The sequence below is a fragment of the Leucoraja erinacea genome, chromosome 28 (assembly GCF_028641065.1).
Source record: "Leucoraja erinacea ecotype New England chromosome 28, Leri_hhj_1, whole genome shotgun sequence".
Lineage (NCBI taxonomy): Eukaryota > Metazoa > Chordata > Chondrichthyes > Rajiformes > Rajidae > Leucoraja > Leucoraja erinaceus.
In genome coordinates, this window is record NC_073404.1 from 18575432 (window position 1) to 18590508 (window position 15077).

General features: G+C 41.2%; 1 protein-coding gene across 4 annotated transcripts in view; it reads right to left on the reverse strand.

Annotated features, from left to right (window-relative positions):
* The window catches only part of lig3 (ligase III, DNA, ATP-dependent), a 37004-nt gene that overhangs the window by 11616 nt on the left and 10311 nt on the right, over positions 1 to 15077 (reverse strand). For all 4 annotated transcript variants that reach the window (XM_055657941.1, XM_055657940.1, XM_055657939.1 and 1 more), the window contains exons 6-12: positions 13324 to 13490; positions 9174 to 9251; positions 7774 to 7942; positions 6491 to 6646; positions 3336 to 3467; positions 2594 to 2673; positions 549 to 636 (exon numbers count right to left, since the gene is read on the reverse strand). In XM_055657941.1, coding sequence (XP_055513916.1) covers positions 549 to 636; positions 2594 to 2673; positions 3336 to 3467; positions 6491 to 6646; positions 7774 to 7942; positions 9174 to 9251; positions 13324 to 13490 — 870 coding nt within the window. The remainder of the gene's footprint in view (positions 1 to 548; positions 637 to 2593; positions 2674 to 3335; positions 3468 to 6490; positions 6647 to 7773; positions 7943 to 9173; positions 9252 to 13323; positions 13491 to 15077) is intronic.

The window sequence follows — 15077 nt, forward strand, 5'->3', positions numbered from 1 at the left end:
TGATTAGTATGGGTGTCAGGGGTTATGGGGAGAAGGCAGGAGAATAGGGTTAGGAGGGAGAAATAGATCAGCCATGATTGAATGGTGGAATAGACTTGATGAGCCAAATGGCCTAATCTGCTCCTATCACTTATGACAATACAGAAGAAAACTTCACAGGATTGAACACTAAACCACAAATGGTTATTATTTATTAGCATATAGCTAAAACTTTTGATTTGAGATCTGAAACATGAACAAAATGGTTTACAAGTGTAGTATGAACAATTAAGGGGCAAGACAAACTCGGGTTCAAGATGCCTGTGGCAGTGTGAATTGGCAGCACTACAATAACTCGTACATCCCGCTTAGATAAACATGTGGCCGAGTTTATTTTCCTACCTGTACAAACCTACTATGTTTCTCCCTCGCAGATATTCTGATGAATTAGCAATTACTTTTCAAACAGAATACCAATTCAATACCGAATCAAAATCAAAGGATGTTAAATAATTTTAGTAATAACTACATGCAAAACATACTGCTTAAAAATGAAAAGAACTGCTTACTGTTACATGCTTCATCTCCGAAAACATGATCCTGTTTGGAATTTCAACCATGTTATCAGATAGAAATTGCTTTCGTTCACTTATTGGCCTGCAAACAATACAAACCATAAACATAATTAGAGATAAGGATGGCCATTGGGCCAGTACAGCTCATAGTTTTGTAAAAGGCTAGAATTATAGTGAGCTGCTAGAAGTTACCGGGTATCCCAACCAATAAAAGTTGACAAAAGGAAACCAATTGAGGAAAAAGGTTCAATGGAGAGCACTCAAGTCTCTCACGAATCCTAGTGACAACACTAGGATAAATACTTCAATAAAAGTACAAACACATCTTTAAATACTTTTATGGATATTAACAAAATCAAAGAATATGGAATTAGTGCTGAAAAGGCATGATGGCAAGGTAAAAATAAGTCATCGGGTGGCACCGCGCGCGACAGCTTCGCCAGCAGTTTGTCTGTCATTTCACTCTTTTCGTTATTTTTAGTTGTGTCAAAGTATGTTTTTGGAGGTATCTCAGTCTTTTTTATGTGGGGGGAGGGGGAAGGGGGAAACCGGTTTCTCAGTCACTTCCTGGTCGAGGATGCGTCTTTTCTCTGAGTTGCATCTTCGCCTCTACCAACTGGATTGGCGCGGCCTTTCCTGCCAGAGACTGGCCAGAGCTTCAGCAGCGGCGCAGCACTGGATTCCATCGCGGAGCGGGCCGATGCCTTATCGGGGATGACAGGAGCTCCGGAGTGTTAGGACTGCTGTTTAACACTGTGTAGCTGTGGTTTGCGGAGCTTCCAGCGCGGGTGGCGCTGACTTTAACATCACAGAGTCCTAGGATCTCTTGCCGGGGATCGCCAGCGTTGAATCTCCGCCCAGCTCGGCCTGTGGACTACGGGAGCCGCGGGCTGTGGCAGTTTCAGAAACTCGAAACCGCTGAGTGTTCTCCGTTCCGACGCCGGAGCTCCGATCATCCCGGCACGAGGGCCTGAAACATCGGGCCGCCCACAGCATTGGGCTCAAAAGCCCCGAGCACAGGTGAACAAAGAGGAAGAGGACTGAACTTTATCACCTTCCCTCACAGTGGGAAACGTTGATTTGCTGTGTGGGGATGTTCATGTTAAATTCTATCGTGTATTGTGATTTTATTCGTATGGCTGTATGGTAATTCAAATCTGACTGTACCAATTGGTGCATGGGATAATAAATATCTCTTGAACTCTTAAAAGTTTGGCCATCGCATTATATGACAGATCAGGCATCAGGAGCTTAATGGACAAATTTTACTGAAGTAAATAAAGGGACCGCTTTCTGCGACTGGAATGGTTAATAACTAGAGAACACCTTTCACATGACTGGCAAGAGCCAGAGGCAATAGGAGAGCACATTTTCACAGAATGAGTGGTTAGGATTTGAAACGCCCTGCCGACAGGACTGTGGAAACAAACTCAATAATTGCGTACATGAAGGAACTGGATACATTCAGGGGAATAATTGATGTGGCATGGAAACAAAAAGACACAAGGGCAAGACTGATAAACTCAGTGAATGCTCATTGATTGAAAACAATAACAAGGGTTTGCAGATGCTGCTTGACACACCGAGTAATTTGTAAGACTGATTCAGTTCTTTTAAAGAACAATTCAGTTAATAGTCACAGAATCAGAGTCTTAAGGCACAGAAGGCAAATATCCATAGCAGTGGCGCAAATTATATCCTTCTGTGTGGTGCTTTTCTATGCCTCAAGGGATAGCTTCTATGCTGCATTGTTTGATTCCTCAGGGGGCAGCAACTCAATTACACATTAAACACTGTTGCCTCAATATGATGCCAGGATCACAGGGAATTTCAAACAAAACATCTCGCAATTTTATAATGATTGTTATATTCCTTATAGTTCCTCTCAAAGCAATTTATACTCCATTGTACTTTTGAAGCAGCCATTCTATAAGAGCAGAACAGCATGAATTTCCCCCACAGCAACCTCCATCAAACAGCAGTAATAATGATCAAAAACAATCTGTTTTCAGCAAAACTAACAAAGGGGTTGTACAGACCTGTTCATGAGACTGACTCCATTAAAATAAATGCAGTCAAATACAAAAAGACAAACATTCGCATCCTTGAAGGCGAGTTTCTGCAAGAGAAAAATAAAACATCCATTTTTTTCCATACAAATTAAACATACAACGCTGGAATGGACAATTTCACGAGTCTAAAAGGATATTTTGTACCCATCCCTTGTAATGAAACTTCCAATCATTGGTGCGTGATGGCTTTACTGTTGGCAGCCTTCTTTTACCTTACGCTGATGGGCATAATTGATCAGTGTCTTGATGTTGTCAGCGAACTACAAGAGTATGGGATGCTTCCCAGCTGAGCCTAATCTGCCCAAATGAGAGGAATGTATGGAAATGAGGAATGAGACATCCACGGAAGACGACAACAGCTAACCTGACATGATCAGCCATCTTAAGTTATTAAACCAAGGAAATGTACTGTTTGTAAAGCTCAGAACTAAATACCAATTACCAAGGAACTATGTAGTTTCTCTCAATAGAGCTCCAAACATAACAATACACTTTTAAATCAATCGTATATAAAATTATGGATGAAATATGGATCTCTTTCATCTAATCTGCATCTCATGCCCCTTTTTCACCCTCCAAGTTTCCTCTTATGTATGCTCCTCAATTCCCCTTTTGTCATTCAACGATGCACTTGATTCCAACTGCCTACAAATCAATGCTAATTCTAATGGAGAGAGAAATTAACCCTGGTTGCTTCAAAACAAATTACCTTATGAATGCCCAGCGTTCCAAATGGGAGTGGTTTCCCAGTGTTTGTATCAATCAGCAGAACTTCTGAATCCAAGATCATACTGTCACCACCAACAAAAGCTTTGGGAATGAAATCTTTGAAATGAGCAACCTAGAATACAAAAGGAGAATTCTATAGTATTTAGATGACCTTTACCACACAGCTACCTGGGAGTGGGATAGAGATGCCAACAGGATGTTTATGATACTCTCATCTAGGAGTCCAAAGATCACAGATTCAAGACCCGCTTGAGCCCATATTCTTAGTAAGGTGGCGCTAAAGGGAATCTTCGCCTCCTGGTTCATGAGATTCATGAAACATATAGGTGCAGCATTCAATTTCAAAGCGAATGGAATATTCGTCTTTATTACGAAGATTGACACAAAATACTGGAGTAACTCAGTGGGACAGGCAGCATCTCTGGAGAGAAAGAATGGGTGACGTTTCGGGTCAAGATCCTTCTTCAGACCCTTTGTCTGCTCATTCACCTTTATTATAATAGATATGGAATGCTAAACTAGGGAACTTGCTGGAATTGTAACTTGACATGAACAGACATGGAATATGTGCACTCTAATCTCTATATCACAGGAGGATATTCAGTAGATAGATTCCAATGATACGGCAGTAGTGGGAGGACAAAGGAGGAAAATCCTATACTCACTAGAATCTTAAAGAATGAATGGCAAACTCATACTGAAAGTAGATGATGCAAAGTCATTTATTTTGCTGCAGAATGTGGAACAAGGGGGTAGAATTTCAGAATTAGGGTTTGCCATTAATGCCCAAGATGTGGAGAAATTTCATTATTCTTCAAAATTCTCTGCCCCAGAGTGTCATTGGCACCAAAGTCATAGATTCAAAGAAAATGTACAAAAAAGAAATTAGAGGATTTGGGGAAAATCAGGTGCAAAAGGATACAGAATCAACCACGACCGTAGCTAATTTCTGAACAAGTTCAATAATCCCCATCTCTCCTACCTCTTATTACAATGTTCTCAGATTCCAATAAGGAATTGGGCAAAATGGGGTTATAGGGCTGTTCTAGTAAAATCTGTAGGATTGTAAAATAATAAAATCTGCAGGATTAATGCTGAGGTGTTATTTACATAGTTGTAAAATCCAGCAATTGTGGCCATAATATCAGGATGCGGCCGGGCTTGCAGTTTAGTGGAGAAGATTTTCTCTGCTCAAATGGATGTGCACGAGTCCAGTATATTCAAGAATTAGTGAATGATTTGTACTTGGACTAACGTTAAATTGATCAGCACCAAAAAAGTACTTCAGTGAGATTAAGTTATCGATCCAAATCTTGCTGGGTTCCATGTTGATAATGACATTTTATGCTGAGCAAACAGCAACAAATGCAAGAGCTGGAGAACAGCATTACATACTCCTTGCAAATTGTACGAACAGCGTGAAGAGATCCAAGCAAGACTATGCCAATTGCCATGATTTTCCTCTATTCCTTCTCAACTGTAGACATACAGTGGCTTGCAAAAGTATTCATACCCCTTGAACTTTTCCACATTTTGTCACGTTACAACCACAAACGTAAATGTATTTTATTGGGATTTTATGTGATAGACCAACACAAAGTGGCGCATAATTGTGAAGTGGAAGGAAAATGATACATGGTTTTCAAATTTTTTTACAAATAAAAAACTGAAAAGTGTGGTGTGCAAAAGTATTCAGCCCCCTTTACTCTGATACCCCTAAATAAAATCCAGTGCAACCAATTGCCTTCAGAAGTCACCCAATTAGTAAATAGAGTCCATTTGTGTGTAATCTAATCTCAGTATAAATACAGCTGTTCTGTGAAGGCCTCAGAGGTTTGTTAGAGAACATTAGTGAACAAACAGCATCATGAATCCCAAGGAACACACCAGACTGGTCAGGGATAAAGTTGTGGAGAAGTTTAAAGCAGGGTTAGGTTATAAAAAAATATCCCGAGCTTTGAACATCTCACGGAGCACTGTTCAATCCATCATCCGAAAATGGAAAGAGTATGGCACAACTGCAAACCTACCAAGACATGGCCGTCCACCTAAACTGACAGGCCGGGCAAGGAGAGCATTGATCAGAGAAGCAGCCAACATGGTAACTCTGGAGGAGCTGCAGAGATCCACAGCTCAGGTGGGAGAATCTGTCCACAGGACAACTATTAGTCGTGCACTCCACAAATCGGGCCTTTATGGAAGAGTGGCAAGAAGAAAGCCATTGTTGAAAAAAAGCCATAAGAAGTCCCGTTTGCAGTTTGCAAGCCATGTGGGGGACACAGCAAACATGTGGAGGAAGATGAGACCAAAATTGAAGTTTTTGGCCTAAATGTAAAATGCTAGGTGTGGCGGAAAACTAACACTGCACCCTGAACACACCATCCCCACTGTGAAACATGGTGGTGGCAGCCTCATGCTGTGGGGATGCTTTTCTTCAGCAGGGACAGGGAAGCTGGTCAGAGTTGATGGGAAGATGGATGGAGCCAAATACAGGGCAATCTTGGAAGAAAACCTGTTAGAGTCTGCAAAAGACTTGAGACTGGGGTGGAGGTTCACCTTCCAGCAGGACAACGACCCTAAACATACAGCCAGAGCTACAATGGAATGGATTAGATCAAAGCATATTCATGTGTTAGAATGGCCCAGTCAAAGTCCAGACCTAAATCCAATTGAGAATCTCTGGCAAGACTTGAAAATTGCTGTTCACAGATGCTCTCCATCCAATCTGACTGAGCTCGAGCTATTTTGCAAAGAAGAATGGGCATTTGAAAACCATGTATCATTTTCCTTCCACTTCACAATTATGCACCACTTTGTGTTGGTCTATCACATAAAATCCCAATAAAATACATTTACGTTTGTGGTTGTAACGTGACAAAATGTGGAAAAATTCAAGGGGTATGAAAACTTTTGCAAGCCACTGTATAATTGTCCAAAGACTAAAAGCCAGAATAAACCATCCTTTTCAGAAGCAGGAAGCTATTTAGAGACAGTAGAAAATCATACATTTAGACATTCAAAATTAAGTGTACTAGCACTTCCCACCCACCCTAGCACTACACCAGGTCTAAGTGAAATAATGTTTCAGTACCCACAGATAAATTGAGTAGCAAGAAAGATGGAACAGATACTCACTTTATGTGGTAACACAGGCTTCAGGCTTCTGCTGTAATATTGGAAGGTGTCTCCATTCTTGTGCACTTGAACTCTCTCCCCATCATATTTGATCTCTGCATACATTCCATTTGGACACTTCTTCATAGCATATTCAATTGATTTGCAGGCTTCAGCCTGAAGTCAGAATAGTTTTTTTTTTTAATATCCAGGTAGAGTAAGACAATATAGACAAATATAAAATATCTTTCATCTGATACTTTTGTCACATGCATTCTAACCTTCAGTAATATTCTGTCACGGATATGTTAATAACATACATAACTAAACAGATGCAATCTTGTCAAGGGTTTGGATGAATTACTGCAAAGTTGTCAAACATTTGCAGTTGCAGTTTAAAAAAAATCTACCTGAATTCATCACAGCAGACCTTAATTTTCCAAAACAATTAATTCACTTTTGCTTTATAAGCTACTTTGAGAAATACCAGCTATATACTATATCGTATTCCCACTGATAGATTTCCTATGAAAAGCATTGTTGCGTGTAAAAGTGACATAAAACTGCAAGCAGAATAAACATAGCTAATCACATGCCATGTTCCGAGGAAATTTTGGGGATTAAATTCCAAAACTCACACAATGAGTTTTACCTATTTTGGGAAACATTACGAGTTGGTCCCAGGGAGAAACTAAAAGCAAGAACCTCACTTCCAACAAGCATCAGGAGACTTGTGCTGCAAAGTGCAGTATTCAGTATCATTGTGACATGCCCACAGATGCTCACTGTTGGACTGAGCAGATGAAGTGTCATTAATTCTCAGTCAGCAAAATTTGGGATGCGGAGGGAAGTGGCTTGGGTAGAAAAAGTTGAAGTTGACACAAAGACAGATCACCTTCTGATCACTTGCACCCTGGACTTTTACCCAATGATTGGCAAAAAGAGGAACATTGCAGGCTTGGCGATAGTTCTGCAAAGGAAACGTGCATCTTTCTCCTCATAATCTGACTGTGAAAAAAATGTGTATTTATAGTTCATAAAATTGTGTCTTAACCTCTCAAAAGACATTGTTGATCTTTCTGAAGCAGTAGTAAAACACATAAAATCTACAATCAACTTTCAAATTAAATAAAGTGCCTCGGTTCTGACACAGACAAATCCCATCTCTATTATTCAATTCGCACCTTCGCCCGAGATTTAGCCTGCTAAGTCTCAGGCAACATGCATTTCCCAAGTCCCAGCAACATGGGAACCAATCTGTCACAAAGGATCAGACAGAATGAAATAAGCATTTTATTCCTTACCAGCATTGGTTGTACTGGGGTTAAAAGGTTGGCCTTAACACTGAGTATTTTCTTCATTCCTGGTACCCGCTCAGATTCCTGTTGGTTCTGTAGAACACGGTCAACCACATCTTGCAAATTACGAGAAGCTTTGAAAGCTTCGTAAGCATTGGGATCTAGAGCATCCAACCTAAAATAAAGCCAAATAGGACTTTCAACACAATTAGTAATTGTAAAAGATGGACAAGACTGATGTACTTCATCAAATTAGATCAGAGCTGGTAACTTGAGTATTCCACACCGCTGGAGGAATGATCAAAAAAGGCCAGGAGGTTAACACAAAAAGAGACATGCATCGAAGATTTGAAATGAGCATTACCCAGATTATTGATGTTATGTTGTGCCTTCTCCAACCTTACTTTTAAAAATATTATAATTCGTTGGTATACTTGGTTAAGAATGCAGAAATGCTACTTAAGTACTGATGTGAATGGACTGCATGCAATGAAATTACATTTAATAGAATATTAATGTGTACATAGACACACCTTCCCACAGCATTCAAGGAATCTGTGGAGTGGAACATTTTTAAGACCACTTTATCCAGCCTGAAAAAATATATCGTAGCCGTTACCAGTTTCTGCAAGAAATGAGTCAACAACTGTATTTCAAGAAGGACAATTAGTATCTATCCCACTAGAAACCTTGAATGAACAGGGAGGTTCACTCAACATCTTCAACCTCTCATTTCAACAGTCTACTGTCCCCATCTTTCATTACCATATACTCAATAAATTTCTAGCGAACAAGGAATTTCACTGCACCCTGATGTATAATTAGTTTAGTTTTAGAGATACAGTGCGAAAACAGGTCCTTCAACCCACCAAGTCCGCGCCAACCAGCGATCCCTGCATTTTAACACTATCCTACACACACTAGGGACCATTTTTTTACATTTACCAAGTGAATTAACCTAGAACCCTGTACGTCTTTGGAGTGTGGGAGGAAACTGAAGATCTTGGAGAAAACCCACGCAGGTCAAGGGGACTATGTACAAACTCCGTATAGACAACACCAGCAGTCGGGATCGAACCCGGGTCTCCGGCGCTGCAAGCACTCTAAGGCAGCAATTCTACCACAAACTTAATCCATATCAGTAGGGATGGTTTTGCGGAAATGAGTTCACCAAATATTGTAGCTGGCAGAGTCGCTCAGGTTTACCAATGAGACACAGATCTAGCTGCTAAACAGAGTCTGCATTTTACATGATAAAACCAACAAAATTAAAAATGTGAATAAAAAATATTTATCCCTGGGTCTAAATTACCAGAACATCTTTGATAGAAGATCTTAAAAGCAAGGTGAAAGGTATATCAGAATATACAATTTTAAATTTGCAAAGATTGAATCATCTCACTTACACATGTTTTGCACCAGAATTCATCCGTAGGTCATGTTTAATCAGCCTGATAATGCATTTCAAGTCATTAGCTGTGCATCTGCAAAACACAAAAGACCACACTTTCAATTAGTTTTATGACCATCCTACCAGGATGCATGCTATTCATGACACAGCTGTACATTCAGGTACTGGAGAGTAACTGAAGGGAAGAGATTTATTAAATGCACTAAAACAAAATCTAAAAGCAAGCAGTAAAGCCAATCAGGGAATAGTTACATTTTAGTGATGAGTGATTAATTAAAAAATAATTAACAGAACTCTAGATTAGTGACTGCTGCATAATCATTTTAAGACGGAAGGAGGAACAACGAAATGTACAATTTCTGGCTATATGTTAGAGGTCAAAGGATAAGCTGGAAAGCAAGTTGAAAGGATAATACAAATACTCTACAAAGCATTCTAGACAGGCCAAAACAGTGGTTAAAAAGGTAGCATTTGCAGTATGATGTTGGGAAATGCCACATTATCCACTTTAGTGTGAAGAGTAAACAAGATTTAAATGGTGGTGGTTATTAAAAGCTAGTCTTCAGAGAGAGTTATTATGCAGGCGAAGCAAGTAATTAGGAAGGTAAATGGATTATACTTCATTATAAGGCAGATGAAATAATTAAATTTGACTGCAACTATACAGGATTTATAGCACAGCAGGCCTTTAAGCCCAGTACATCCACACCAACTGTGATATCCATCTATGCTAACCCATTTGCCTGCATTGGGTCCTTATCTCTGTTCGCCCTTCCAAGTACCTGTCCAAATGCCTTAGAAACATATTAATTGCATCTGCCTTCCACAAACACTGGCAAATCATTGCAGATGTTCACCACTCTGTGTGAAAACAAACATACCCCTCTGATCTCCTTGAAATTGTTCCCGTCTCACGTTAAATGTCTTTTTTTTACTTTTAGACTACACTGCCTGGCCAAAAAAAAGACTCTTATGTTCCAGTGAGAATAAGTGCCCACCCAGTCCAATATCTCCTTATAATTACAACCTTCTATTCCAGGCAACACCTACTTTAATCTTTTCTCATGCTCTCTATTATTATCATATACATCCTGTACACAACTAAGTGCAGTATAACTAATAATTATTTAGAAGAATAATAGGCATGCAGTGCAGACTCAGATTGATTCATTTTATAAAGGAGTTGTCCAGTGAGCTGAATGGACTTGCTCCCTCAGAGGTTAGAAGAACAAAAGATAATCTAGTGGCACATGAAATCCAGACGAGGTTTGACAAGATAAATGTTAGGAACGCGTTTCCCTGGTTGACGAGTCTGGAAAAGGGAGTGCAGTTTTAAGATGAAGATGGATGCGGAGGAACTTACTCCGAGGGTAGTGAATCTTTGCAATCGTCTATTTCAGAGAAAGCAATAAATACATTAAACTACTCGAGAGATTTTTTGAGGTTAGGAAAGTGGCATTGATGGCATTGATGAGCGTTTCTAATGAATGGGCAGTATGTTCTACTCACATTTGTTATCGTACTCCCTTCGTAAAAACATGCAAGTTACATTGGGACAAGTCGTGGTTCATTTACCGCAACATTTCTACAGACCAACCATGGAATTTGGTGAGTATTTAATTCTTATTTCCCTTATCTATATTAAGAGTAAAAAGCTAGCATGGAGATATTGCCATCTTCAAGTAAGGCAGGGCCCATATTAAACAAAGTAAAGTCATATAAAGGGCAAAGAACATTAGTGAAATCAAACATCTAAAACAGTGCCAAGTAATATTGGTTTTTAAGTAATTTAATTAGGAAAGATTGATTTGTGGCTATTTCAAAGATAAGAGAGGGTAGCTTGAGGGTAGGGGGTGTGGAGGATAGGGGGTTTAGGGGAGGAGGGGGGAGAGAGAGAGAGAGAGAGAGAGAGAGAGGTTTAGGGGAGGGGATGGAGGGGAGGAGAGGGGGTTGGTTTTTTTTGGGGGGAGGGGGGGAGAGGTTGGGGGTTTTGGGGGGGAGGGGGTTGGGTGTTGGGGAGGGGGGGAGGAGAGAGGGGGGGGGGGAGAGAGAGGGGGGGGGAGGGGAGAGAGGGGGAGGAGAGGGGGGAGGGGGGGGGGAGAGGGGGGGGGGGGGGGGGGGGGGGGGGGGTGAGGAGGGGGGGGAGAGAGGGGGGGGGGAGAGAGGGGGGGGGGGGGGGGGAGAGAGAGGGGAGGGGGGGGGGGGGAGAGAGGGGGGGGGAGGGGGGGGGGGAGAGAGAGAGGGGGGGGGGGGGGGAGAGGGGGGGGGGGGGAGAGAGAGAGGGGGGGGAGGGAGAGAGAGGGGGGGGAGAGAGAGAGAGAGGGGAGGGAGAGGGGGGGGGGGGGAGAGGGGGGAGGGAGAGGGAGAGAGAGGGGGGGAGAGAGAGAGAGAGAGGGGGGAGAGAGAGGGGGGGGGAGAGAGAGGAGGGGGGGAGAGAGAGGGAGGGGGGGATGAGAGAGGAGGGGGGGGGGGAGAGAGAGGAGGGGGGGGGAGAGGGGAGAGGAGAGGGGGGGGGGGGAGAGAGAGAGGGGGGGGAGAGAGAGGAGGGGGGGGGGGAGAGGAGGGGGGGAGGGGGGGGAGAACCTAAAAAACATTTTAGAACCAAAAAAAAAACACATTCTGCAAGCATTGTAGAACCAAGAGACACTTGTTGCAAACATTTTAGAACCAATAGACACTTTTTGCAAACATTTTAGAACCAAGACACATTCTGCAAGCGTTTTAGAACCACTAAGGACACTTACATTTGAGTATACATGTGTTCAGTGTTATTCACAGCTCAGAGAAACGTGACCCTCTGCCTTCCTCCATCTTGAAGAGATTGTGAGGCACACCACTTCCTGGTTTTATAGTCCCTCCCCCCTGCCGCCAGCAGGGGCAGCAGAGAGAATGGAGAATTTTGTAAAAACATTAATAGAGATATTAATGTTTTTACAAAATTCTCCATTCTCTCTGCTGCCCCTGCTGTCATTTTTCATCGACGGGAAGAATCCTCAGCACACATACGGCGGAGGGGGGCTCTGAGCAAGGTGGCCAAAAATTACGGCCATAGGTGGCGGCGTTCTCTCGGAAATCGTAGCACAGATGGCCAAAACCGGTCAAGAACAGACTTTTAGTAATATATATACAAGATATAAGATAGATGACAAGACCCTTAGGCACATAGATATACAGAGGGATCCTGGGGTGAAAGTCCACAGCTCCCAGCAAGTTGAGCACAGCTAGATAGGATGGTAAATAATGTGTATGGCATGCTTACTATCATCAATTGGGGCAATGAGTATAAAAGCCGAGATGTCACATTGCAGCTGTAGAAAATTGACATTAGTCCACATTTGAAGCATTAATCATGGTAGTGTGGGAATTGGGAAGGTTTGGAGAGGATGCAAAAAAAGAGGTTCACAAAAATGCTGCCGAGATTGGAGAACATTAGCTATAAAAGGAGGTCAGACAAACTTGGAGTTCTTCTCTGGTGTGTAAGAGGATGAGGGGTAACGTATATAAAATTTTGAGAGGCATATATAAGAGTACATACATTATGAAATACCTAATACCATTGTGCATACAGACATCAGTTCAGCATCTCCTGTTATTTTAATCCTATTTCGTGCTATAAAACCAAGTTTTAATGCCACTGCCCAGAGTGGATTCACCCCGAGAAACAGACAAACACAAGTCATGAATGCAGCAATAAACAGTCATTAAAGATATGATGTGGGGACACCACAAAAATGACAAAATGTGACTCGAAAATATTCTGTCTACGTTTTTGAATTGGTCAGTGAATGAAAGCCACAATATCTGTGTACATGAATCCTCCCACAGTCACAACGACAAAAACAGGTGGGGAAAAAAGTACTTCATGCAAAACTACTGAACAAACTTTATATCATACCCAACAACTGTATGATTGCTGTGAAGGACACCTACCTGAAATTCAGTTTACTTTAAACCAGGAAAAAAAATGATCGTGCAATTTAAACACTTTAGGGTCTTTCATCCAGGTAAATGTCAGTATTCGGTTTCACGCAAGACTGCCAATACAGAGGAGGTTGAGAGACTTTTGCAGATCTGTTATTTGAATTCATTAGCATTACTTGTTTCAAAACGCGATTAGTAGACATTGCTGAAAACCCGAGACTTACTTTGAAGCAATAGTCTGTAGCTCCTTCTGTTGATCTTCTTCCCTGGTCATTTGCGAAAGCTGAATGAGTGCTGAATCAACATCGTGAATTGTCATCACACTCTTATGAGCTGGGGGGAAACTACTACTCTGATCAAAAAAGATACGCACAGTTTCGGAGACATCACCCTAAAAAAGAAAGACATCAAGAAGACATAAATACACGTGTAGAAGTACTTTCCACCAATATATATTTTAAGTAGAATACTTGTAATGCAGAAATATCTAACTATTCACGCACTGATCAGAATCATTTGTTTTAGGGACACTAATCGAGGAATAAGTATTCTCATGTCAATGTAGAACTTAGCTGCTCGAGATGGAACCAAGGGATTTTATTGGTTAAAGCCACGGGTCATGGTCAAGTGTGTGTGAAAGATACATATTCTAGATGCGCTGGGATGCATCGTCAGTGATGAGACCTGGGGCCATTGGGTGTTTCGGGACTCACAACATCAGACACACTCACCCAGGAGACCCAGCCGGGGTTGATCAGGCCCCGACTTGCGCCCCAGCAGCAACCGCCGACGAATCAGCCCTCTTAATCCAAAGCCACCTAGTGGCTTTCTCTTACTATAGATGGTATTAACAAGCAATTTAATTGAAATGATCCTTCCAGATGATGTGCACAAGTTCCTAATGTTAAACCAAATTCCATAATCTTTTGATTTTACAGGCAGGGGTGCAAATTGTTCACCAATGGATGAAATTCAGAATTCAAATAATTACAATCTATTAAAGAGCCAAATAAAAAAGAAGAACAGATTTAGGACTGACAGGGAGTGAAGAGAAAGTGCATGACACATCGAGTATTTCTAGGTCCATTCCCCAGCAGCGTTAAGTCTACAATCCAAATTGTGACTGATATGTCACATGGAGGAAAATATCAGGGTTATTCACTGGTATCTATCTGTTAGCATAACCTACTTTACACAGAAGTAAATGTACATTCAGTTTAAACGGACATGTTGATGTTCATTGCTACAAAAATATTTCATTTAGTTAGAGCTGGAAATAATCTACAATGTCGTTCCATACTTTCAAAGTTTGAAATTTTAATTACAATCAAAATGGATTCCCAGAATTATTCTGGTACAATAAGATTTTTTTTCTTCTGTTGGCTGTGAGATATCTGAATCAATCTCAAATGAGTCTGATGCTGAAATAGAAACAACAAAGCTGCCAATTATTGGAAAATGTTACAAACATTGCCGCTAAAGAACCATAAATTCAACTAGAAATCAGTGGCATTATTGCACTCCAGTACATTTTGCTTTATACTGATGTATTTATTAAATATACGAAGGTGCTGGCTTCCGTTGGTTCAATTAGCAGAAGGATTGCTTACGAACTATACAGAGGAGAATGTTGACGTTCAGTTTGAAGTCTCAGGTAAAATAATACATGTCAAGGTAGGTTCAATCAGCAACATCCCAGCTTGGAAATCATCTATCTCCCTGTTGCAACAAGACTTGTAAATTTTGCTCCTACATTGCTAACCAGCATCTCTTCTCCCAACCCTCGCTCCCTGCCAAACACTGCAACCATCACCAAAATGCTAGGTGTTGCACAAACAGTATGGCTTCAAAAAATGCTTCCCATTTCCAAGAAACAGGGTGTAGCCATTGATTAGAGTTTTCATCCACTGCATTAAATAACCACAATTTCCAAAATCGAAACTTATAACAGAAAACAAAATGGCACGGAGAAATTTTT